Here is a 26,568-nt window from a genome sequence, read left to right as displayed (position 1 = left end):
TCCTTCCTGGAGAGCTTTTCTTGTATGATTCTTTTGGCCCTTTTGTGCTCATTCTTTTTTTTTCCAACCATTTTTTCTTGCTCTTATGCCTGGAACCCTGCCCCGCAACAGCTACGTAGTTTCACCTCCACATTCCTCATCAGTACTCACCATTTCTTGTTGGCTTAACCCTGTTGGTCCTTGTATTCAACTGAAACAAAACCACACATGCTTATATAATTCCTCTGTTACATCTACCCCTCCTCTCCAAATGGCAAAATTTTAGATGTAAGCTTCTCAGAGCAGGGACAGTTGTTTTATTCCTTTTGTCACTCTGAAGCACCATGTGCGCTGATAGTTCTGTACAGATGAGGCTCTTGTGTCATTTAAGACAGTGAGGCTTGCTCAGGATAAATTCATGACCAGTTGTGCCCAGGCCAGTATACCACATCTGGCCTCTAAGCACCAGGCTCCTGACTTGAGAATTAAGCTTGTGAATGCACCTGATCATTTGTGGCAAACAAGAATCGTCTTGGGGCAACCAAGCAATTTGTCAGCTGAAAGGGAGTTAGTTTCTCTTTTGTGTGTCAGGTTGTCCCTGTGCCACAGATGTGTGTGCTTTTGCTTAATTTGTACGGAGTCACAAAGCATTTGCTACCTCTGGGGCCATTTTTATATAGCTGAAGTCATCTTAGTAGGCAGAATGATTACTCCAGTTGGGATACATGGCTGACACTGGCCTCATAAAAGGGTGATTGTGATATGCCGCAAGTAGGTGGCCCATTATATATCAGTAATACCTTTGCACACTCCTTTTCTCTGTTCAGTTGGCATCAAACAGTGTGCTCATTTTGGCTGTTCAATGTGTGAATTCCCCACAAAAAGTATTTCTTTTAGAATGGAGCCTTCCTTAGAGCTTGACTGTCGGCCTACTGGCAAGCAAGCTGCAGGTGTAGACTAACAAGATAAGGACTTCCTGAGTAACTCACCGAAGCTCTCAACACTGGCTCCTGTTGCTGGCTCCGGTGAGCATCTGGCTTCCACACGTTGGTGCCAAAAGAGTGATCAAGTAATGGCATTCAAAGGCAGCTGAAAGGTTGCCTTCTCTCTCTGAGTAGCAGCTTCTTGTTACAATTCTCTTCTCCTCCATCACTCCTTCCTGCCCGTGACAGATTTTGGCAGCAGAATGTGCCTTTGGTGTCTGTCTGGATCAAGTGCATTTGGGAGGCTCTGCAGCCTTTGTGCTCAGCGGACATAAAGCTGAAGCAAAGGTAGGCTGCATGCCAAGTGGAAATAGTGTGGCTGGGCGAAGTCTTTTATAGCACCACATTAAGAGCTGGTGGGCGGTGAAGGGGTGCAGTTGTATCATTCCACCAGGAACATACATGCTAATAAAATATATATCTCATAGCAGTGGATGGTTCTTCCATGCAGACCAAAAAAATCTGTAAGCTGGGAGGTTGCCCAGGACTAGGGCATATTTTTGCAAACATGGGATAACAAAACTTCAAAAAACACTGGAAGTTAAAAACCGCAAGGAAGCATAAAGCAACACCTGTGCATGTACAGAGCTTGCCAAAACAAATCAACACTTCTTGGGTTGGGGAATGGAGGAACAGGCAGAACAAGATGGGAAGTTACAGGGATGGGTGAGGGGGCTTCTCCCCCCGCCCCTGTTTCTCTATCTAATAGTAAATTCATTGGCTTCATGGTAGATAACAAAAGCAACAAAACTGAGCCATGTACAGGCAAGTAAAGGATCTCTCCCTGTCCGAAGGCTCCCTGGACATGCAGGGAAATAGGCTTCGTAGACTAATGGAGCAAAGAAAATCTAAGAGAATGGAATGGTGAGGGCCAAAGTATATGTGGCAGCACCTCGTGGCCACTGCAAGGGTGCTGCTGCCATTTTGTGAGGGCCCAGTTGGACCAGCAGCACAGTGCTCTTGTCCACCTGCACCTTTTCAATTGCCGAAACAGCTGCAGCTGGGAAGTGGTGGCTGTTTTGGCATCAGATGGGGGGAGTGGGACAAAAGAGCCTAAGCCTGCTGCTGGCCTCACCAGGCCCTTGCAGTACTTTTAAACGACTGTAAAATGGCAGTGGCATCCTCGTGGCTGCCACAAGGATGCTGTCACTTTGGGGGGGGGGCTAAGTGTACTCCAGAAGTGATGGAATGTTGAGAGTAGCTGGAAAATGGGGGCCGGGGGGGGGGAAGGCAGCAAAGTCTCTGACAGTTTAGAGAACCCTGGAGGCTTTTATGGAGGGTGGGTTTCCAAATTGCTGACCCTCTCCTGTGATTCCTCATAGCCTTCGGCTTCTCATTTAATGTTGAGGTGTAGAATACTGCTGAGCACTTCGTTTGTGGTTGTCTGCCTGAAATTTAGCAATATAGTTTGGAAACCCCTAAGTGTCTCTTGTAAAATGTGCAGTGACAAAAAAACAGAATCTGAGTGGCTTGACTTCACTTCCCCTTTACTAGTCTGAGTTAAGATAGCTGCCATTAAAAGAGAACCATGGGCAGAAACTCTTCTAAAGCGAGTCTTGTTTTTCAGGCACTTAACAGTGAACAAGGAACACTTCAGGTGGTGTGTTGATGTAGAAACTACTTGTCTGAAAGCCACTCAGCAGCTGGAGTGGATGGGAACCTTAATTCCCAAAGAAGAAAGGGCTTATGGGTTTGTTATAAGAAGGCAGCGCATTGTGGACAAATAAAATGTTGTGTGTTAGGGAGTGTCATAACAGTGTCTGCAGCCTCTAGCACATTTTTTCCCCTTAGCCATAACTAAACAATACATAAGCCATGGTTCAAGATTGGTCTCAAACCAGGATATGCATTCATCACACTTAGATGTTGCATTGCCACTAAGTAAACCATTTTCAATAAGGCAGTTTTTCTGCTTCTCCTTTGGCACGGTGAGGACTTGTTTCACCATGGTTTCAGTGTACCAATAGGATTTTAAGCTGGGTTCAGGCAGCACAGGATGCTTAGTATGTTTCTAAATGTCTTAATCTTCAGATGGAGCTTGCAAGGCCAGTGACTGTAAGCACACAAGAGCTTTTTTTCACATGGGTCAACACCTGTAGCAAGGAGATTCAAGGAGTGTTTCAACCAAGTCCTGCGTTATTGCAAGATCTACTTCAGAGAGAGATGGGGTTTCCTTGCCAGACCACAAGGCAACTGGGAAATCTGACATTCTAGAGACAGCTTCCTAATGTTCAGGAGCCATGTTCTTTGTGGCCCGGCTCCTAGGAAGTCCTGCATTACACTAGGAGCCAGGCCTGCAGCAGCTTGTTAAATGCCTGCACAGCTAGAAGCTGTTCTCTGTCTGGGATTTCAGGCTGTGAATAATCCCTGTATCTGAAATGCAATCAGACAGAGGTTGATGGTGCTCTAATCCGATCAGCCCCATATGGAAAGCAGCGAGGTCAGTGGTTCGGAATGGCACCATAGCCCGTGGTCCGTTAACCGGAAGCAGTCTCAAAATACTTCAGTAAAAATTGTAGTGACTTGCCAGATTCTGCAAGTGCAAGGAAGAATCCGTAACAGCCATGGTTAGCTATGTTTCACCTCCTCTAATTCAAAGCTTAGATTTTTATCTTTATAGCTCCAACAGTCTGCCATGTCATGGACTTTTCAAGCAGATGAGTGCAAAAGAATAGAACTGACAAGTGGGAACTTGCAACAGAACTTGTGGTGGAGAAATTCCTCTCCCTCTGATCCCGGTTCCTTCTACAGCCTTCTGCCCCCACGTTCCCCCACTTTCTCACGTTTGTCTTTCCCCCTTCACCTCTACTGCTGCTGCCTTACTTGCTCCCTTGTGCTGGCTCTTTTCTATCTGCCTCTGCTGCTGGTTGCCCAGCTCACTCACCTGCCCGGCAGAATTGCTTCCTTCTCCCTTCCTGCTCCTGCCTGCTCCTTCTGTCTTGCTCTCCCCATGCCACCTTTCTTTCCTTGCTCCCCTGTCCTGCAGCTCACCACTTCCACTCTCCCACACTGCCTTGATCCCACACTGCCACACTTCCACTCTCACAACTGCCTACCCCTCCAGGCGTCATCCACTAAACACAGATGATGCTTTTCCATTTTGTTTTTTAAAACTCCCCTTATTGTTTGGGTGTCCATGCTCTGCCCCCTTGTAGGAATATCTGCTTTTGTGAACGTAGCCTTTAATATGTGGGTTTAACCATCCACATTTTTGGCTCTGTTTAGAATTAGATATAATTACTACCTCAGCCCACCTATCCCCACCACCTTCTTCCTTTGTGTGTTCTGTAACAGCTCTTCTCCGTTGCTCAGTAGTCAAATATAGAAATTTGGAAATGGAGAGTGTTTACCAGTTCAGGTTGTCAGATGGAAGCTCGCTGTCTTGTTCTGTCTCGCAAATTTGTATTGAATTGAACATGGAGGATGTTTTCAAGTGGGCCAGCTGCTGTAACCTAACTGGCTTCAAAACTTTCCTTTTCTCTTTCCCCCCCTTTTCATTTATTATTTATTAATCCATGTCTGTATCCTGCCCAGCCTTGCAAAAACTAAAGACACTAGCCTACTATCCCAGCTACTTCCTCTACTTTCTAGTCCTGCGTAGCCGCCTTGTTGCCAGGAAATAATTCTTCTCTGCTGGTGAGTGGCTGATTTGCAAGCTTGACCCTAGCCTTTCTTCAAGGGTGGTTACATGGAGGTATCCTGTTTTATCCTCCCAAAAAATTCTGCCAGCTAGATGGTGCGAAGAGGAGTTGCCGGCACAGGCCCCTCCTGTGATCTTCATAGCCATCCAGGGATCTGAACGCTGGTCTCTTTGTACAGAACTCATGCATGTACATAACACACCAGTATTACAGACCCACTGCCACACCTGCCCTTTCAGCAGTGGCCTAATAACAGTGGGAGCACATAAATCAGGAAGAGGCGGGTTCCTCAGTGTAGGCCTCTGTACTCACAGCAGGAAAAGGATTGAATTTGGGAATTCCAGTCATCGAGTTGGCAAACAGATACATACTGGCCATGGTGAGTAGGAATTGCCTCTGGGTAGAAAAGCTGATGTGAATTGGAAGACATGCTTTCAGGCCATTCACATTCAGGTCACGTGGTATAAAACTTTGTGGATGTGTTTTGCGGTTGTGCTATCATGAAATTTCAAATTCCTTTAAAAAAAAAAAAGCTGCCTGTGGTGTTGGTTACACCATCACCATATGTGGACATCTGTAAGCCCAGTGTTGCCTTGCTGTTGCCCAACTTAACATTCATGATGGTTTAGGTGCTAAGATAAGAACGTGTTTTCTCCAGGTACCTTGAATAGTGATTTTTTCCCTTCCCCTTTTTCCTAGTTCTTTCTGTTGTGTTACGTATATTTAGCTCTTTTTCTGCTCTGCTTTTGTCAGAAGAAACAGAGGTTTTTTATGTACTGCATATTTTTATTTTTATGCTGCGATTTCTTAATTTTGCTGTAATCTGTCTAAAGTGTATTTTAAAGGAGCGTTCAAGATATAAATATTTTAAACAGATGCACCAAAGCTTGGCTCCTCTTCCAGAATCCGAGATTTGGGCTGTGCATTTGAAATGCCAGGTTTATGGTAGCCTCGTTAGGGTGGCTTGCAGGAAAAGTTCTGGATTAAAAGTTCTGGGATAAGAAGAAAGCTATTGTATCATTTTTTGCCTCTTTTTTTTTTCAAGCAGAGCATAGCATGAGATTACTCCATTTCTGCTGTGCTGGGAAAGAAGATTTGAAAGGTTGTTACTGGAATTCTTAACAACTTACTGGAGGCTGAGAATCCAAGCGCTTAAGTTTAGACGAGAACTCTGACGATTGCTTAACCTTTTTACTTTTGAGTGGGATTCCTCTTCTTGACAGGCAAGATCCAAGGAGTGTGTGACAGCTGTGGAGACGCTTCTGTGCTTGTGTCTTTGCATCTAATTCTCTGCCCTCTGCTGTGTGAACAAGCAGCAGGGATGCATGCAAGTTAAAGCGTATTGATGTGAGGTGCCATGAATCTTTTGATGCCACATTTGTGAGCCTGGATGATTCTTGCTCTGAAAGGACACCGAAGGCCTCGTGTCAGAGTGTGGTGTGTGTGTAGGAATAACATGGTTTTGAAAGTGGAGGGGAAGGCAGTGGATCTTCATTTGAGTTAGCACAGCAGTAACTCTGAGTAAGTAAGCTGCTGGCCTTTCTGTAAAAGGGGAAGCTGAGAAGAGTCGTCTGTTCCAGGAAGGAAGCGGTTCTCTTCCTCTTCTTTGAGTGGGAGCAGAACATTGCATCAGGCAGCCCTCTTCAGACTGGCTGTCTCCTTTAATTTAAGAATAGTCAGAAATAACAGTAACTCAGTAATACTACTGTGTATGTGGAACACCCCTTTGTGTGTGTGTGCGTCTCTCTCTCTCTGAAGAATATTTCTAGCATAATGCAAACAGCATAACTTGCTTGGCCTTTTAGTTTTGCATAGTATTTTGGCGAGATGTTGTGTACCTAATTTGGGGTGGGGGGCTATGGAACCTTCAGGGGCTCATTGATACTGTACACTGGGGCTGAGGAAATGCTTCTCTATACTGCAATCCAGTGCTGCTCCAGCAGTCTGTCTATGGTGGTAGTGGGGAATTGCATGTTTCATTTCCACACTTGCTTCATTTCCATTGGCTGTCTGACTGTGCATTGGAAGGAATCATAACATGGTTTCTGCCCATGTGGCTCCTTCATACGACACATCCCTGGGGCAGCATGGAACTATATTTCAGGGCAAGCAAGTGGCTTTCATACATTTGTGACTGAGTGTGGATCAGTCTGAACTGTGGGTAGACTTAAAATATTTATTCCTTGCTTAAGGGATCCTGAAGGGATCACAGTGAACTACAACAATACCAAAAAAAAGCCCAAAGAATTTAAAAGTACAATCTTGAATGAAACAAGAAATAGCTAGGTATATGCTGGCCTGGTCCTCTGTCCAAAGCCACAGAGCATAAGCCAGAGCTAAGAGCCAAGGGTCCTTTGGCGTGCACCTCTGGCTGTGCCTAAACTGTATACCTGGAGACAGGAAGAACAAACAAAAACACAGCCCAGGTGTTACGCTGGCAGCTGAGCTATTCCAGATCTGCCAGTGAGCTCCAGGGGCCGATGAAACCCACGCATACACTGCATGGATGCTGCAAAATTTGTGTGCAATTCATTGTCTGCAGCCTGTAATTCAAAGTTTGAAGGAGCTTGAAGCTTAATTTAATAGGCACTTTGCCTCTTCAGGCCCAGCACTGCTGCCAGTGATTGGAAGCAAAAATGTTGGCTGGCTCAGTTCTGAGCTGTTAGGCGATATAAGGGAATTCTGTTCTTTGCCTGGCACTTCAATTCATCCTCCAGATGACTGCTGTGATTTAAAAGAAAGTGGCTGGCCAGCCCCTCCCTGCCTTCCCCTGGCTTTAGTTTGCTGTGGGCGAGCTTCTAAATGGTCTCCAGTTTAGAAGGCTAATGGTGGGCTTTGTTAGCTGCCTCTCAGGCAGGCAGCTAAGAAAACTCACGTGCCTTGATTCTTTTCTTCAGCATCCCTCGGAAAACAAGATCCTGGGTGGGGGAAGAGGCACAAACAGGGGCACGATTGTTCCCTTATCTTGGGCAGCTGCTTGCCTTGGCGCGTGTTCGGGCCTGGCGTGCTAATTTAACTCTTGCCACCGCAGGGCTGGGGTTGTTTAAAGGGCTCTGTGGTTGCTTGCTTGGCCTCAGGTAAGCACAGCGGTTGGTTGTTTCTGGTGGGAGCAGGGGAGAGCTCTCTCTTCGAAAGGGAGTCTGCTGCAGCCTTGGGTGTCTCTACAGCATCCAACACATTTCACCTATCACACATTGGCCCCTTCTCTCATCCAGCTGAGTCTTCTAAATAGAACTGGAGGTTTTAAGGTTTTGGACAGGATTTTTTTAGAAGTTGCTTTTCTTCTTGTGGGGGAAAGGAAGTGGTTGAGGGGAGTGGAATTCTGTCTGGCATTCTGTTATACCTAGAAGCTGCTGCAGGGGCGGGGGTGTTAGGGGAAGCTTGTTTTCTCTTGCCATGGTTTGCCACCAGCACAGGCAGATGATCTGAACTTGTCTTCAGCCCCCCGTCCATATTGTTGACAGTACATGCTATCCTCTGTGCTTTCTAGTCCTCAAGAGCAAGCTATGTGTGCGTGCGTGCACAGGACTTGTGAAATGCACCTTCAACTGCTTTTTTAGGGTGTGTGCTCATGTTATAGATCAGGATTCCCAAATGGCTGTTTGGGCAAGTGGCAGTAATTCATATAGAAATATTAAGGATCAGTTGCCAGGTTTCTGGAAGTGGGAATGGGAGACCACATGATACAAAGTGCCACGGAGGGGCTTTTAAGGGCTGGTCCCTAAGATGTGTCCTAGTAGCATCCCAGACCAACTCATCTGGGTTTTCATACTGCAGGAGCAAGGGAGTTCACAAAATTTGGTGTGAATGGTTATTGTGATCTCCCGCATGCCATGCTGATGCAGTACTGGTCTCTTAGCAATTGCATAGCAATAGGGAACTTGCCACATGTAGGTTTGGCTTCATGAATTCTTCTGCAGAAATTCTTTTCTTCCCTCCCCTTGTCCATGTTAACTAGAGTGCAGGCAAAATGCTACACCATGATTAGTGCTAATGAAAATTTCAAGCTGGTTAGTGTTGAAATGGATATAACTTTTCCTGATGGTAGACTCTGGCCCGGGGAGTTGTATTGGTGGTGGGGATCACATATTAGGAATGACCTGTGGGGATCTCTTGGCTCTGGGTCATTTGGCCTTGTGCCGGGCCGGTGGAACTATGTACTCGTGTGTAATTCTGCTGCTTCAGATTCCTGTGTCAAGTTAACCCCTCTGAACAAACTGGGCAACCTGGTGGCTGAAGTCAAGTGATGGGGCTGTAAATCCCCAGCAAAGACTCCTCTCCATTATTTTTGCACGTGTGTGCAGGTGAACACGCTTCTTTAGTACAATGTTGGGAAGTTATCGAAGGCTTGTGCTGCAGTGGAATTGTATGGTCTTGGTGGTGCTGCTGGACTCTTTTTGATTTTGCTACTACAGACTAACACGGCAAACTCCTTTGAACCTTTACACAAGCAAACTGATCCCCACATCAAAAGGAGCTGTTTGCATCTCCATATCAAAGGAGTTGTTTACATCCCTCCTTCCCCCCTTCCCCCCCTCTCCTCCTCTATATTTGACCAGTTTCTTTCTGCCCTCCATGCATCTGACGACGAGAACTGTGATTCTCGAAAGCTTATGCTACAATAAAATTGGTTAGTCTTAAAGGTGCTACTGGACTCTTTTTGATTTTGCTACTACAGACTAACATGGCTAACTCCTCTGGATCTATGTTGGGAAGTTGTAATTACTAAGATTGGCACCTGTCTAGTTCTCAGGGAGTGTGGAGGACCGTCTTTTAGGATCAGGCCTCTACAGGGTGGGGCGCTGGTTCTGGTGCTTGCAGTGTGGCCCGCCAAGAAAGCAAACCCCCAAGACTGCTTTAGCTTGCAGTTTAGAGAAATTGTTGGGTGGTTTCATCTGAATGTCTAGCTGGGATCCCTAGTTTCTGACATGAGGGGAAAGGCAGTCATCCGTTCCGAACTTAAGTTTGACATTTGGCCTCTAATTGGCATAAAGTGGCCATTAGTGCATACTGAGTGCATACTGGCTTTGTCAGCTTCCAGCCCACTCCTTAACGTGTGGTTTGCTTCAGCAGGTGGTGAGAGATGACAGACCTGCAGACCCTAGTGGAGCGGTTGGAGAAAGCTGTGGGGCGCTTGGAGGTGGTGTCTCACGGCCCTAGCATGCACGGCGGCTACGGAGAGAGTTCTCAGAAAGGTAAGAGACATCCAGGCTGACCCATCTCCCTGTATTCCTGAGGAATGACAGTAAGCTTAACACATTGGCCATTGCAGGCAGCTGCCTTGGTGTCAGCCTGAGTTGGATGTACAGTGGGAGTCTCTAGCATGGCGGCTGGAGGTCCTGTGATTCTACCAACACCTTTCCCAGCAGCCCCCAAGCATTTTTAGAAAATGGGTAAGGCCCAGCAGAGCTTCTGATCGGCTATGCAGATGAAAATAATTTTGCTTTGGTTGTAGCTGTTGGTTTTGTTCTGTCTGTAACCCCTCTTTCCCAGTGTATTGTTTAAATAACTCCTCTTCTCCCCTGCGCTTAAACTTTCTCTGGGTGTGTGGATGGCTTTGCCTCCCATGGCAGCCGTTTTGTGATTGTGCCCACCACCTTGTGTCAGAATTCCAAAGGTGCCCACAGGCTCAACAAGATTGGGAACTCCTGCTAAACAGCGATGAGGAAGGGAATTGCCCTTCTCCCCAACCACTAAACCTTAGGGACCTTATTAGTCTCTCCACAGAACTTCCAACGGCTGGTGTCTCCCTCCCACACCTTGGGAAGCTGGCTGCTGGCTTTTTGAAAAATAGGTTCTCAAGTGGCAGCAGTCTTGGTTTTCAGAATGGGCATGACTCTGATAACTCCAAAGCAGTCTGCAAAGAATGTGGATGGGGGAAGAAGATACTTACTAAGAATATCATTTGTAGATGTTTCAGACTGAGCCCTTCTGCTGCCTCTCCCATTCTCCTTGCCTTGCCTTGCCTTTGTTTCCCTCTGCAGGAGTAGCTGAGTATGTGCAAGCTTTTGACTCTCTCTTGGCTGGTCCAGTAGCCGAATACATGAAGATAAGCAAAGAAATTGGCGGTGATGTCCAGATACACGTAAGCCTCTGACTTACTTTTTTGGAGATCGTGTTATTGAAATGCTTAAAAAAACTAGACGGGAGAGTCGAAAACTGATGCTGAAGATTGGAATGGTGGTGTTTTTTTTCTCCGGAGTATGGTAGAGGCATCAGTGACAGTGGTGTGTCCACTTATTGCTCAGTGGTCCTCATTCACACTGTGTGCAAGTTTTGTTCTGATTTTTCACTTGCGGCTTTCAGCTTTGATGGATTGCAGTGATGGTTGAAATGTCACTGATCATATATAGTTGGGTACATCCCAGTTCCCTGTTGGCTCCTGTTGGTGTTCTGTTAATGTAAAATCTGTTCCTCAGTATCTCTAACTAACCTGTACGCTTTTCCTTTTTCTCTTGAAGGCTGAGATGGTACACTCAGGATTGATAACGGAGCGAGCGCTTCTGGTGAAGGCATCTCAGTGCCAGCAACCAGCGGCAGTAAGTGTAGAGAAACCTTCGTGTTTTGACAGTGGTGTTCAAGAGGAATTGTGACGTGAGGGAGGCATATTCTCCTCCCCATACCTTTTATGTCAAAATACCATATATTCTCCAAGCCAAGCATCATTCTCCAGGACACCACAGCATAGTTTTTATGTCATTGCTGAGCATAATTTACTAGATAGTTGTATACCAGGTCTGATGTTCATTCGGTCACTATTCCACAAGACTCATCCAGTGCTCCTCTCTGACCAAATAGGTGATAAGAGATTGGATAGTGGATAGCTGCTGAGTTTTCTGCTGGACTGTAGATTTCAGCCCAAGGAATATGTATCAGCTTGCCTATAGGAATTTTGTTTTTGCTTGTTTCATTTATGCCCCACCCTTCTCCCCAGCAAGGACCCAAAAAGTGGCTTTCAGCGTTCTCCCTTCCTCTGTTTTATCCTCACAACAACTTTGTGAGGTAGGCGACTGGCCCAGGTCACCCAGCAAGTTTACATGGCAGAGTGGGGATTTGAATCCGGGTCTCCCAGATTGTAGTGCAGCCCTCTAGCCACTACACAAATATCACCTCCATCTCTTCTGTTTCCTAGTTTTCTGCTGGCTGAGGCATTGTCATGTATGCCAGCATCCATGTCATTGCTGTGTTCTACAAGCATCCATGCCATTGCTGTATTCTGCATTTTATACTGAGAGTAATATATGCATCCATGCCATTAGTGTGTTCTTCATAATACACTGCATCTTAAACTCATACTGATATAATGCCAAAGTTAAGTACTGCATCTAATGCATTTTATATGTCACTTGAGGGTGTCTAGCCTGCTAATATTAATTTCTAGAGGAGCAAGTGGCCTCTTTGTTATCTCTAAGAAATATGCTTTTTCACTTCTGAGTGGCCTTGGGCCAAAGCTGCAGCTGTGTACTGAAATGTATCTTTTCACAGGAGGGAATGATTCCACTCTGTACTTTGTCTAGACTAAACTATTTTGTTCCCATGTAACTTTCTGGGTTTTCACACCTGAATGCAAAGGGCCCTATATCAGTAGTCCTGTTGTTTGAATAATCACTTCTGCCAACTTCTACCTGTGAGTGCATACCTGAACTGAATAGATCTCTAAATAAAGTTTCTTCAACCAATGCACCTGCCTGCCTGCTGTGAGGGAGATCTAACTGCCAGGGACTGCCACCCTAGGACTGACAGACATGCTGTTTTCCGAATTAAAATTGGAAGCACTCTTCCTTTAGATTGTGAAGGGAGTTTTCTTTTAGAGTAGATACCTTTGCTTTCCCTTAGAGGAGAGTCATGGTTCCCCCTCTGCTCCACTGTTCCTGTGTGTCTTTGTGAGTCACCGTTCTTGGCGTGCCTGCTGACTGGGGAAAAAAGCCCAGAGCACTGACTCATGCAGAGATTTAGCAGGTAGCCTTCCCGAGGGCAGGTTATTCTATTGTATCTCTGTACTGGGAGTGACTAAATGTTTCAGTCTCCCCTGATGCAGGCACGGGGCAGAGCTACTTGCTCTTTAGCAGAGATTGATGGGAGGAGGCCTGTGCCACAGTAATGACTCATGCACAGATGTAGTGGGTAGCCACCTCTGTAGGAGGCTATTGTGATGCATAAGCTAGTGTGCCCTGCGGCAGCACTAAAAGCTCTCAGAATCTAAGCTCTAATATCACTGTTCCAACTCTGGTTTTAAGTTAAGGATGTAGTTCTTTCTGGCACGGGAAACCGCCCGCTCCATTTAAATAGTGAAAGGGAAGGGGAGAAGCATAGGGCAAGAATATCCATTTAAGTATTCTTGGGGTTGGGCTTAACTTCTATAATAACTTTCCATTGCAGAACAACTTCTCATCCCTGCTAAAGCCGATCTCAGATCAGATCCAGGTGGTCCAGAGCTTCCGGGAGAAGAACCGCGGCAGCAAACTGTTCAATCACCTCTCGGCTGTTAGCGAGAGCATCCCTGCGCTAGGCTGGGTTGCCATGGTAAGATTTGACAGCCGGGTCCCTTCCATCCAAGACTCCCCACATTGGAGCCAGAGTCTCAAAGGGTGTGATAGTCATCTAAGGAGGCACCAGCAGTTGGATGGAGAGACACCAGAACATACTAGCAGCATCTGGAGGGTATACAGCACATAAGGCCATACAGCATTCACCGCCCAGTGGGTGCACACAGGTTTAAAGCAGCACACTTCCTGGCTATGCGTGCTCACTGGAAGGTGAATGCTGTGTGGCATTATGCTCTGTAGACCCTCCACTCTGTTTTACTGTCGATGAGGAGTGGTGGGATCATGCTTCCAATGGAGTGTATCCACAGTATGGACTTGAACTAGCTCAAGCCATTCACTCTCCTCTGGGAACTGTAGTATCGTGATGCAATCTCCTGACAGAAGATTCCAAAGTATAATTCCCAGGATTCGTTGTTGACAGGAGGGAGCCAGAACTGTTGGTACAAACCAAATGAAGGTTTGCTGCCCATTCAAGCACATAGGCAAATACATTACAGTTAAGGTAAAACTTCAGAACTTGTGTTCTTATGTTGCGTTCTCTTCTTGCAGGCTCCCAAACCAGGACCCTACGTGAAGGAGATGACGGATGCGGCCATGTTTTACAGCAATCGCGTCCTCAAGGAATATAAAGATGTGTAAGTTTGGAAGGGGTTTTTTTGGTTGCCTTTTTAAAACGAAACATGAGCGTGGAAGTGCCTCGTATCAGTACTGGCTGGATGGTCAGTTTGTACAGCTGCACATAAAGTTGGGCATCCATTTCCTAGGACTGGAGTTCAGTGTCTTGATACCTTTCATAGCCCAGGTGGTGAGTCTAACTGTTGTGTGAAAGTAGACTCTGCTTTCTTTATTTAGTTTGTCGTCTGCCTTTCTTGCTGAGACTCAAGGGAGACGGTAAACGTTAGCACTGCGGTGGGAACAGTATGAGATGCATAATAAATATTGTGATAAAATTGGCTCATAAACTTAAAGTATAATAGACAGTATAAGACATGACACAGGAAATTTACAACCACGTTCCCTTTATAAAAATGCAGAAAAATCCAATGGTAGTACAAACTTGGAATATCCTTTTAAGTCTGGGAATGAAAGAGATGGATGGTGACAAGATAGAAAGGAGGGAACTTTGACTGGACCTGTATGGTGGGCTAGTGTGTTTCGTTGTTCCGGAGGTCAAAATAGTTGGGTTGTACAGAGAGCTCCATCTGCACACTAGGGAGTAGGAAATCTAAGGCTCCAGTTGCAGGCACAGTTTCAAATATCCCTCCCTTACCTGAACCAATTAGTTTGCCTGGCTCCTCTTTCTCCTAGAGATAAGAAGCATGTAGACTGGGTGAAAGCTTATTTGAGCATCTGGACAGAGCTGCAGGCGTACATTAAGGAGTATCATACCACTGGGCTGACCTGGAGCAAAACGGTGAGTGCCAGCTGCACATTGCCGCGAGACTTGATAGTGCACGTGCATCTTCGTATGAGCGTTCTGTTGCAATGAGTGCTTATTCTAGAGGGGTGGTGAGCAAGAGTCTGGGGCTCACAGTAAAACTGCTCATCTTGAATGTACTCCAGGACTCTGCTACTTTTACAGATTTGAAATTCCTGGGTTTTCTCCCCCCCTCCCTTCTGCCCGCCCCCAGGGACCTATAGCAACTGATGGGGGGACTCCAGGTACTTCTCCTCCTCCTTGCGGTATCCCACCACCTCCACCACCTGGGCCGCCAGCTCCTACTTTCATGAATTCTGGTTCGGATGATTCTGTGTCCCGCTCCGCGCTCTTTGCCCAAATCAACCAGGGAGAAGCCATCACGTCTGGTAGGTAATTGGTGTGGCTGGGTGTGATGACTGTTCTAAATGAGCTTGCTTAGGATATGGATTGCAGTCTTCTGAGCATGGAAAAATACACAGTTGGTTTCAAACAGTGGTGTTAGGGGAGGTGGTGTGAATGGCTTCCAGGTCACAAGAAAAGAGGGTTTGCAAACTCATCTTTTGAGTCTCGCTGATGCATTCACACCTGCAGCTTCATCATTGGCAGCTCTGGAGCTGTGATTTGTTCTGCAGCAGCTCTGCAGGGAGAGTGTGTGTTGTTTGTTATCAAGGCCAACTCACACAACTTTTCAGTTGCTGAGTTGGCAATAGGCTCAAGGTTGGATCCCCCAGATTTGTCCCGCTGGCAGAGGCACCTCCCTCCAGTGGAAAGCGCCTTCTAGTGAATTTGGATGTGTTTGAACTTGACAGAATGTTCCATTGGGTCGATGTCCAGGTTGCAGCCAGCTATAACCTGGTTCAAGCCAATTATTTTAAGACTTTCGCTTCTTCCGGGGTGGGCCTCAGTTAAAGCCTTCCCTGTGCCACATTGATGAGACAAACAGGCCAAGATGTGTGCTCTCATGGCTGATGAGGATCCTGTCTCCATGGGGAAGATGCTATTGATGGGGTGGGGAGAGAGGGATGGTAGCTGCCTATTTTGAAGGAGTAATAGTAATATAGGTGGGAGGAATTTGGGTTCTGGGAATTGTAGTGTCCGAGGGAGTGGGAGAATCTTGATTCTGTGGTATCAGAAGATGGGAGGGTTATGCACTGAATTATATACAACTTTCAGGTCTGGGGGGGGTGGAATACTTGCGTTGTAGGAACAAAGGAACTGTACTGTGTTCAGCTAATCCCCCAGCACTGTAAGGAATTGCAGCTCCGATCTCAGCCTTAAACCAGTTATCTCTCTTTCCTCCTCCTGTTGTCCTTTGAGGAACCCCTTAATTAGGGAGGGTTCTGTGCTTGGGCACGCGTGCAGCTGTTGTGTCTGTTTTCAGAACAGGTGGAGAACACAGCTGGGCACCTGCCTCACACTGCAGGGCAGTTAGCAGGCCATACCATTGCTGCTCATTCCCTCTGGATACAAATAGAAGGCCTTCAGAACTGGTCCAACAAGTTCTGCAGATATTCCATTTGCTCCCAGAGAGAACAAGTGGTGATTCTGAGGCCCTGAAAGTGACAGCACAATGCCCATAAAATGACCAAAATAATACAGAGAAAAGAAATTGATTTGGGGATATCGCATAATGTGCCACTTGGAACATTGGCTCCCTTCCTGGAAGTGAAGGAAAAGCTGGAGTACGAAAGAGACTACTTGGGGAGGAAGCCAATAATATATCCAGCCTTTAAACCTTAAGAATTGAGCATGCTATTCCCAGGGATGTGGCACTTTGAAACTTTTAATACCGTTTTTCAGGTGATTATCTCTAGGAGTTGAGTGTAGTATTCCAAGAAAGATAACTTCCCCATAAAGTGTTATATTTTTTTGAACATGACATTGAAACTCCCTTGATTTACTTCCCCCTTAAATATTTCAGTTCAACTATGTGTTGCTATTGGGGCATAGCAGTATCATGGGGTATTTTGTGTGTTTACTAAACAAAGGCTGGAATAAAGATGTTGAATCTGAGAAACCTTAAATTGGAAATTTTTTCAGAAAACCCTCATCACTGGCTGTTCCTCAGTGCTGCTTGCTCTTGATGGCTGCCTGGTTGAGCAGGAGCTGGGCGGGATTTCCCTTCAGGGAGCTGCCCCCTCCCCTTTTTTCTTAAATCTGTCTTCACATCTGGTTTATGCAATCCCTCCCCTAAAACAGCAGCCGTGCGTCCAACATAGCGGAGTACCATATAAGGCCTGTTCCTTTAGGTCTTTAGAAAAAGTGTTTCTTAGTGGGTGTTTAGGAGCCCAGCAAAGTAAAAAATGTGGGCTGTCTAGTTGCAGCCAACTCATGGTGACCCCATGAAGTTCCCCCTTGTGGGGTTTTCAAGGCAGTGGTGGCTTGTGATTGCCTCCCTCTGCGTAGTCACTCCAGTCCTCCCTGGTGGTCTCCCATCCAAGTACAGACGTGGCTTACCCTGCCCAGCTCCCAAGCCCTAATAAGATCAGGCTAATCGGGGCTGTTACGGCTGCTTAATTATCACCACAGCTGTACTATTCATGGCTTTGATAAGGTTTAAGTTGCTTTGAGCTTGCAAGGCAAAGCAGCATATAAAGTTTTCAGCAGGAAAAGGCTGCAGACTTCATTTAGGGGCGTACAGAGATTTTTAAGACCTGTCTTGGAATGTTCTAGAGTAAGTTTTTGTTGGGGGGTGGGGGAGAGTTGTTGCACAATTTTTCCGTTTACTGCTCAGATAACACTGGAAGCCCCCAGACCACATGAGGGTTTCTGGAATGGCAGCTGTGGCACGGGGAGGAGCCACATCCAGCGTGGGGAAAAGCTGCATTTCAGTGCTCCGGTTCCGCGGTGGTAGAGTGGGAGCGGCACAGTGGAAAGATGCAGGCATGAAGCAAGAGTTTCAGGCCAAGGGCTGTCAGCTTTGCTGCCCAGCATCTTTAAGGCCCAGTCCTGGGAGCTCACAGCAGCACCGTGTGTCCTAGGCTTGAAGCACGTGTCCGATGCCATGAAGACTCACAAGAACCCGGCGCTGAAGAACCAAGGCGGCCCAGTGCGGACAGGACCGAAACCCTTCACGGCTCCCAAGCCCTCCAGCGCTACCAGTCCCTCCCAGAAACCAGCCCCAAGGAAGGAGCCTCCTGTGCTGGAGCTGGAAGGCAAGAAATGGAGAGTGGTGAGTGGCCTGGGAGGCCTCGGCTTCTGGCCCTTGCGGCTGTTTGGATAGTTGGAGCGCTTGCCCCCCCGTGACCCCTCAGAAGCCTGAGCTGCGGCTGGGGAATAAACATCCAGTAGATGGCACAGCCGCAGTGTCTGGCCAGTTCTGTCCCCTGCAGTGTGAGGCAGCAGAAATAAATAGTGCAAGCGTGCCAAATGGACACAATGCCTATGCACTTTATGACCCAGCGTGTCTTTCTGCAGAACTGGTGCAGTCCTTGGGCGCAGCCCTGCTTCCGCTTCCCTGGCTTTCAGGAATGCGTCTTCTCAAGCATCTACGCTGTGTTTTAAGGGCTGAATCCTCTTGCTGCTAGTCAGTCTTTCTTAAGATGTTGGCCTTGCCCCATAGGAAGGCCTTCAGATACGTGGGGCTTTTGCATGAATTTGTTTGTTTGTTTGTTTGTTTATGTCATTTATAGTCCGCCTTTCTCACTGAGACTCAAGGTGGATTACACAGTATGAGATTAGTACAGTCAGTATCAAGGACATTTCCGTACAATATCAAGGACATTTCCATAAACAATGCCATAGGGTAAATATATGCAAGTTTACAAAGACATAGTATTAACAAGAATCCAGTACAATGCTGAAACAGAACATGATCAATTTAGGGCTGATATTAGACAACATGAAGCACGGTAGTACATAGGAGTACATATTTAAAGCAGCAGATAATATGTAAGGCAATATAGTGGTGAAGTCTGTGGTCCCTAACTCATTACTGAAGCATCTGAGACCCCATCCATACAAGATAGCTCTCCTATCTGAGTAAAAAGCCTTTCTGAATAATTCGGTTTTGCATTGTTTGTGGAAAGGCAGGAGAGTGGGGGCTCTCCTGACCTCCTCAGGCAGGCTGTTCCACAGGGTAGGGGCCACCACTGAGAAACCCGTGTACAGGCTGCTGTTGATATCGCCATGTGGAGCTTGGCACCTGCAGGATACCCTGTTCAGATGAGCAAAGCCGCAGTGGGGGAACATAGGGAGGGAGGCGGTCCCATAGGTATTCTTGACCAACGCCATGAAGAGCTTTGTATGTAATAACCAATACCTTGAACTGAGCACGGTAACTGATAGATAGCCAATAAAGTGACTGTAGGATGGGAGTGACGTTCTCTTAACTGAGAGAGTGGCTCTTAACTGAGTCTGCAAACTCCATTGAAAATGGGAGTTTCAAGATCTCTGCCTTGCCAGCAAGCATCACTTCAGTCTTGTCTGGGTTCAATTTCAGTTTGTTTTTTTTCAGCCATTTCATCACACAGCTGTCAGGCAGCAATCCCGATCCTGTGGGGATCGGGATAGTGAGATACAGAGTTGGTTGTCATCTGCATATTGATGACATCCCACTCCATAGCTGTGAATGAGTTCTCCTACAGGCTTTACGGAGCGGTTGAATGACATGGGAGACAAGATTGTGCCCTGCGGAACTCTGCAAGATAGCTCCCATTCTGGAGATAGCTGATCTCCAACGGCAACCCTTTGAGTATGTTCCATGAGAAATGATCAGTCCAGGGCACATCCTTTGATGCCCACTTATGTTTCTAAATGCCTCAACAGGATGGCATGGTCTACTGTGTCAAAGGCTGCAGATAGATTGAGGAGGAGCAATAAGGAATGCTCCTCTTGATTGCATGACCTTTGTCTACATTCAGACAGAGGTCATCCACTACTAGTGCTGTCTCTGTCCCATGCCCTGGTCTGAGTCCTGACTGGAAAGGGTCCAGAGCGTTAGAGCTACCAAAAAGATCTGCCTGGAGTCCATTTTGGGAGACAAGGCAGGAGCTATACAATGAAATGTGCTTGTGGGAGAATCAGCTGAACAGGCAGATTAGTAGTAGACCTTCTGGCTTTCCAGAATGCATATGAGAAGAGAGCACTTATCAGAAGCTGACTTGCTGCTGCTCCTCCTTGTTGTGAGCAAAGTTTTTTTTTCCTGTACTTTCCTTGAGATCAGGCCACCAGAGGCAGATTATCTTTGCTTTGGGGGCTGAATTTGGTCCACCGCCTGTTCTGTGGCTGAATTGTGAGATGTGGACTGAAAAAAGGGCCAAGTTGTTACTGCCTCTGTGTGCGTGTGCGTGTGCGTGTGCGTGTGCATACATGTGCACACACATGCATACTATTTGGAGGATGGGCATTTTGGTTGGCCACTGTTGACTTGGGAGGGAGGGATATCACTTGGCAAGATTCATCTGCTGTTCCTAGCGATCTCCTGAGGGAGTTGACATTGAGCAGCCTGCTTCTCTTCCATGCTTTAGGAAAACCAAGAGAATGCCTCCAAATTGGTAATCAGCGACACTGAACTGAAGCAGGTGGCCTACGTCTACAAGTGCGTGAACAGCACACTCCACGTCAAAGGCAAGATCAACTCCATCACACTGGGTAGGTTCTCGTCATTTCGCAAGTTGGCTGGAGAGGGAAGGACATGTGCTGCTTCGAGGCAAACAGGCAGGCGTGCCAGAATCGCATTCCTAGGGTAACAAGGGGAAGTGTTCAGTAGGAAGTTCCTCTTGTACAGTCCTGAACTGGAGGCTGCTAACCAAAAAGGGTCACTCCATCCACTAATGAGAAGCTGCTAAAAGTGTCCAGCCTCGTCGCAGCATCTTGATGAAGTTTTGACCTCTGAAGTAGCCAGTTCCAGGTTGGAAAATTCCTGGAGATTTTGGGGTGGTGAATGGAGAGTTTTGGAAGGGTGCTCAGCAGGGCGTAATGCCATGTTGTCCACCCTCTGAAGTTGCTTTTTCCTGTAGGGGAGCTGATCTCTGTAGTTTAGAAATCACTTTTGATTCTGGGACAACTCAGAGCAACCCTTCTCGGAAGGAAGAAGTGGCACAGATACTGTTAATCCGCCTTGGGTCTTGATGAGAAAAGTGAACTGTCAATAACGTAAATAAAATACTGCCTTATGAGACTCTAGTGGAAGGGCTTTAGAGTTTCATAAAGAAGAAGAAAAAGGACAGATCTGTGCTCCCAGGAAGCTTAGTATCTAAACACTGTCTAATGAAAGGGGACCTGAATGTGAGCAAATGCCTGGGCTGCCTGCTGGGTGGATGCGCTTGGCAATGGAGGAGTGAAGGTATTGCGTCTCAGTGAAAAAAAGGTGATCTTTGAGGCAGAATTTAAAGGAAGATGGATGTTGTGGAAAACCTCTGAGTTCAATTGTTGGGGAATTAGATTGAAATAACAAAATCCAACATCTCTGAGGGCTAATGTTCACTGCCGGGGGAGCAAGAAGGGGGTGATACAGCAGTTGTCCTTGTTGGGTACAAGACACACAGCAGCCACTCCTCACCTGACGTGCATTATCTGGGCTGCTTCCCATGTCACAAAATCCCTGTGCTGTCAGACCTTTCAGTGGCGGCAACCATATGAACCCTGGGAGCCAGGAGGGTTGCTCCCTCTGGGGATTCCTTTGCTCTGCTTACGAATGTATGGGCTACATGCTGCTTAATGGCACTGAAGTACCTTGAAATCAGCAGGCTTAAGTTCACCTAATTCTTACGGATTCTATCCTCAGTTTACTTTTCCGAGCACTGAGGTGCTCCATGTCCGTCATCTTGGTAATCATCATGCTAGTTCTGTAGGAGCTCAGCATTCTCGCATATCAGTCAGAGGCCCTGAGCCTGTGGACTTAATGTGCAGTGAATTGATGATTGTGGTGAGGCTTGAATGGAGAGGAGGAGTTGGTTCTCAGCCTCTGCTTTAAAAGGGCAGAGCACAACCTTTTGTACACAAACAGTAGGGGTGAATGGTCACCGTAAGCTTGGCTGTGGCGCAGTGCTGGTGTTTTCCCCCTGCCACCAATAGTGATGGAGCTTGTATAATCCCCTGTTATGGTTAGGAATTAGGGGGAAATGACTGTCCTTGCTGGGAACGCCTTTAGACCAATGTTTCCCTGGAAAGCACCCTGATAGTCGTTGGCAACAAGTACCTCCTGAGAACATCTAGACTGACTTTCTGAGAAGGTGCCCTTCCAGTTGTGTCCTAGCAAAATAAAGTAACAGGGTGGAAACCTGGGAAATACCTTATAGCAAACTGTGTAACGCACATGGGGAAGAGATTCAGAGACATAACCCAGAAAAAATGTATTGTACTAAAGGAAGTTAAAAAAAAGTGCCAGACATTTACCTTAGGAAAAAAAGGGGGAAATAGCGGGTGGATTCAAAAGGAGTAGGAAAAGGAACAAAATACAAAACACAGGGAAGAACACACAGCGTCTCACATAAAAGTAATAATGTTGGTGTAACTCACCTAAGTACAGTAGAAAAGAGCAAGAGTCCAGTAGCACCTATAAGACTAACAAAACTTGTGGTAGGGTATGAGCTTTTGTGAGCCATGAAAGCTCATACCCTATTGCAAATTTTGTTAGTCTTATAGGCACTACCGAACTCTTGCTCTGTTCTGCTGCTACAGACAGACTAACTCGGCTACCTAGGTTGTAGCAGGCTCCTCAGAGCATGCACAGAGTTCCTTACAGTACCAGTGTCTCGGGGTCTCCAGATATTCCAGAGTTGAAAGCAGAGAAAAATCCAAAGCAATGGAGTCTGACCTAAGCCGGTCTCCTCGGTGAGACTGATTAGCAGATCGAACCAGTCCCCAAACAAAGCAGAGACTAGTGCTGCCAGTCAGAGAACTATTACAGGATGGTCCTGCCATTTTAATGGCTCTGCACTTCCGTGGCAGAAAGCGAATCTGACTGAAGCTGGTTGTCCTTTGTCAAAAGGATTTAGTTGGCCTGGTAGCCCCAATGTGGAACGAGGGATAAAGTGTTATTCCATGTAAAACCCAAGAGCCCAGATGCTCTAGGTGGCGCTCTTGAGCCATATTGAATCTCAGGGTTCTGTCACATCCCAGGACACTTGCCAGGAATAAAAACCTCGGTTAAGTACTTTAGTTTATGGAACCCACGCTATTGCTGTAAGGTGCAACAGTCCTTAATGTTTCCCTCTACCTTGTCTTTTTTTTTTTTGCCTTTCTGCAGATAACTGCAAGAAGTTGGGACTGGTGTTTGATGATGTTGTGGGCATCGTTGAGATTATAAACAGCCGAGACGTCCAAGTACAGGTAACGGCTCATCTCAGCACTCTTGTTTCAGAAAGGGGATGTGAAACAGCCATTTGGGCTTCAGCATAAATGATTCTGAGATCATTTTTTAAAATTTAAGGGCTATTCTGCATTCCTGCCTGGGCTGTCCTGTGATTCTCTGCTCCAGAAAGCTCTAATCATCCTTGTGCTTCTTGCTAGGTATTGGGTAAAGTGCCAACCATATCCATCAACAAGACGGATGGATGTCATGTCTACCTGAGCAAGAACTCCCTAGACTGCGAGATCGTCAGTGCCAAGTCTTCAGAGATGAACGTTCTCATTCCCACAGACAGCGGCGACTTTGTAAGTCTTGTTCCCAGTCATGTGGAGGTGGGTGGTGGGGCTCTGCTAGCTTTTCAGTTGGAAGGAAATTGCTTGGTGGCCTGTGGCTAAATCATCAATCTCTTGTTGAAACGGAAGTTAGCCCAGAAGGATCTTGGCAGATCTCTAAGGCTGAGGAGTATTCATACTTGTGATGGAAGATTTATCCACATCTGGGATTAGGAAACAAGAGTGGGGAGGCCAAACTTTAAATCTGTTTTTCTAGTTGCTATCTTCCTTGCATAATGGGGTGCCTCATAAAACATAACCTACTAGTAACAATGCCTGTTGTGAAAAAAAAAATACAATGAACTCTAGAAAACTGATTAGGCGGGCCCCCTCCCAGTGGCAGGCGGGCGCTTCGCAGCGGCTCAAAGCCAGAGTTGTCAGCAATGCGTCTGCATGAGAATAAAAAGTGAGTGGTTGCCAGTATGGCTTGCCTTTTATATAGTAGATGAGCAGAAGATAGGAGCCCAGCTGGATCAAACCAAAGATCATCATAGTCAGCCAGGTGTACCTAGGATGCCCACAGCTAGGCATGAAGCCAGCAGCCCTCCCTTGTTATTTGCCCTTTAGCAACGAGTGGTAGTGGTGGAAAGTGCCCTGAAGTCATAGCTGACTTATAGTGACCCTGGTGGGGTTCTCATGGCAAGATGCTAACAGAGGTGGTTTGCCATTGCCTACCTCTGCAACCCTGGTCTTCATTGGAGGTCTCCCATACAATTACTCATCAAGGCTGACCCTGCTTAGTTTCTGAGGTTTGACGAGATCAGGCTCCCCTGGGCTATCCAGGCCAGGGCTTAACAACTAGTACTTTGGGATATACTGCCTCTAAACATGGAGGCTCTATTTAGCCATCATGGCCGAGATCTACGGGATAGGCAGAGAAGTCTGTGAATTCACCTGATCCCCTTTTAAAGCTGTCTCTGAACCAATGAATTCCATAAACGGTCTCTACTGAAATACTTTAGTACTGAATTGTCCTGAAGAACTTCATCCCTTCACCCAAAACTCATAAAGGTCTGACCCTGGTGTGAACATCTTGCATACCATGTGGCAGTAGGTAACTTTAAAGTTTACTGATGTCCTTCCTCCACACATCACTTTAGGACACTTAGAAACCCTTTTAACTAGGGTTGGCTGGAGATTTTGAGAGTGGAGCCTGGAGGAAGGACCTCAACTGGGTATAATGCCATAGAGTCCACCTTCCAAGGCAGTCATTTTTTTCCCCGGGGAACTGATCTCTGTTGACTAGAAGTCAATTGAAATTGCAAGAGATCTCCAGACCCCATCCGAAGGCTGGCAACCCTACTTTTAACCTGTTTTTTCCAGACAATACAGATATTGGGAATATTGACTCCCACAATTTTGTTCCCCCAGAACGAGTTCCCAATCCCCGAGCAATTCAAGACGCTGTGGAACGGGCAGAAACTAGTCACCACAGTGACGGAAATAGCTGGATAAGCTGACCTGGCTCGTGACTCCCTCTACTTACCCCACCTCTACTGTGGGACAAATCTGCTTTTGGGGAATAACTTTTTAGATTTCTTGTACCTTCCGTTCCCCCCTCAATCTGCTTCTGTCCTACCTGAGAGACATCTGCCTGCCTTCACTGAAAATTACCTCAGGGTGGGATTTGGGGTGGGGTGTGGCAGGACTGTTTGATTCTGGTTATTGATCAGTGGGGGAAGGTGTGGCATCCCCCCCTCCCCACATCAGACCAAACTGCGTCACCAATCAATCTTGATTTGTCTGATCTTTCTTTTTTCATTGACTTTGGAGCCAGTACAATGGTTGGCTTTCAGAGGCCTTTTCATTTAAGAGATTTTACTTTCCCTCTTGGAATACAACATGTATCAGGGTATAGAGTCCCAGTGCTGTGTGCATTTAAAAGTGTCTCTGGCGAGTGTGTTTTGGGGGAAAGCTTACAAGGAAACAAGACTAAATCTTGCTATTCTAATCAGGGGTGTTCCAAGATTCCAGGAATGGCTTTGCTGGACCAAAGGCTGAAAAATGGGATGTGCAGCATTCCTTCTTCCCTGATATTTTCCCTTTCCTATGTGCTCAGTGTAAAAAAATTCTGTGTTGTGCCATGATGTTGGGGTAGACCTCTCGGTTACAGGTGCCACAAGATCACATCAGAACAGACCCTCCTCCTGGGCGGTCTGGCCAGCAACTAGAAAGCTGCTGCTAATCCACTTCCATTCAAGCCCCCATGGGAAAGTTGTGCCCAAAGGGTTCCTCTTCTGAGCAACTGGACAGTCGTATGTTCAGACTTCCAGGATGGTTTTTTCTCAATACCCACCTCTCTCTCACACTTGGGAGGGTTGAGTGTTTGTTCCCCTTCCGGTATTTAATGATTTGTAAGCACACAGTTATTGCAATCAGTTGTGTAGTTAATTGAAATTTGATTTACACTGTAGAATCTGGAAGATTTGTGTCCTCTTCCCCCCACCCAGGCTTTCTGTTTTTTTTTTCCCACTCGACTTCCTCCTCTCTGCAGAAAGATGACGTGTTAGCAGGAGCACCGCAGCAGGTGCACTAAGGCACTGTAGGCATGGTACTGTATTGGCAGCAAAAGGGAGCTGGCTGTATGCTTGACTCCCGGTGTCTTTTGATAGCATATCTTGTTTCTTCTCTTGCCACATTAAGTTCACTTTTTTCACTGAAATGGAACTTACAAAAGATATGCAATCTTTTCTTATTTTGAGACTGTCCTGTGACTTGTACTTCTCTCCTGAGGCTTGTGGAAATAAAATAAAACCTTTCTTATGTACTTAAAAATTATACTGAAGATAGAATAAAGTTAATACCAAGTTGCTCATTGAAATGGTGACTCTTATTGGGACACTGGCCCGTTGAAGCTACTGTGGTGACCAAAAGGGAAATTGGCAATATACAGTACAGAGTTTGTGGCTTAGATAAAACAGAAGTCCCCGGGGCACATTGCAGACAACAGAACTTTATTCCAGCATCAGAGGCAGGGAGTGAGCTCTGACTCCCCCTAGCTTCTGCTGGAATAAATTATTGTTCTTAAAGTGCCCCTGGAGTGTGTTGTGCTTGCTGTTAAAGGCTAACACAGCCACCTCTCTTGGACATAGCTCCTTGAGGTTTCACGTGACTGAGGCTAGACAGGTGGCAGTTGGGCCCTGAAATGTGCCCCACCCCCCTCGGCTTCAGGGCCGTATTGAAGTCCAGCAACTGGGCAAAGACCAACTCAGCAATGATGCAAAAATGGAAGAGGTAAATGATTTGGCATCTAACATCACTAACACCAAATCTTCTTTTACAAAGAATATGCAGCTTGGTTATATGACTTTTGTAGGCAGTTATGCCAGTGTGAAAGCAGAGATGTTTCTGCTTGAATACAAACTTGCATTTAA

The 26,568-nt window shown here is 46.5% G+C and overlaps 1 protein-coding gene across 4 annotated transcripts in view; it reads left to right on the top strand.

Annotated features, from left to right (window-relative positions):
- Positions 1-26,015, top strand: part of CAP1 (cyclase associated actin cytoskeleton regulatory protein 1) — a 29,701-nt gene extending 3,686 nt beyond the window's left edge. For 3 of the 4 annotated variants that reach the window (XM_054998802.1, XM_054998803.1, XM_054998801.1), the window contains exons 2-13: positions 9,677-9,798; positions 10,588-10,688; positions 11,065-11,142; positions 12,983-13,126; positions 13,699-13,784; positions 14,458-14,563; positions 14,781-14,955; positions 17,551-17,741; positions 20,038-20,161; positions 22,761-22,843; positions 23,024-23,167; positions 24,566-26,015. In XM_054998802.1, the coding sequence (XP_054854777.1) occupies positions 9,687-9,798; positions 10,588-10,688; positions 11,065-11,142; positions 12,983-13,126; positions 13,699-13,784; positions 14,458-14,563; positions 14,781-14,955; positions 17,551-17,741; positions 20,038-20,161; positions 22,761-22,843; positions 23,024-23,167; positions 24,566-24,649 (1,428 nt within the window). In that variant the 5' untranslated portion in view covers positions 9,677-9,686 and the 3' untranslated portion in view covers positions 24,650-26,015. Of the gene's footprint in view, positions 1-9,673; positions 9,799-10,587; positions 10,689-11,064; positions 11,143-12,982; positions 13,127-13,698; positions 13,785-14,457; positions 14,564-14,780; positions 14,956-17,550; positions 17,742-20,037; positions 20,162-22,760; positions 22,844-23,023; positions 23,168-24,565 lie in introns of all 4 variants that reach the window. The other variant, XM_054998805.1, reaches the window with a different exon arrangement.
- The last annotated feature ends 553 nt before the right edge of the window (positions 26,016-26,568 follow it).

This window comes from Eublepharis macularius, chromosome 15 (genome assembly GCF_028583425.1).
Source record: "Eublepharis macularius isolate TG4126 chromosome 15, MPM_Emac_v1.0, whole genome shotgun sequence".
NCBI classification, from domain to species: domain Eukaryota; kingdom Metazoa; phylum Chordata; class Lepidosauria; order Squamata; family Eublepharidae; genus Eublepharis; species Eublepharis macularius.
The sequence above is the reverse complement of the archived record's forward strand: the minus strand, read 5'-3'. Positions and strand labels throughout refer to the sequence as shown.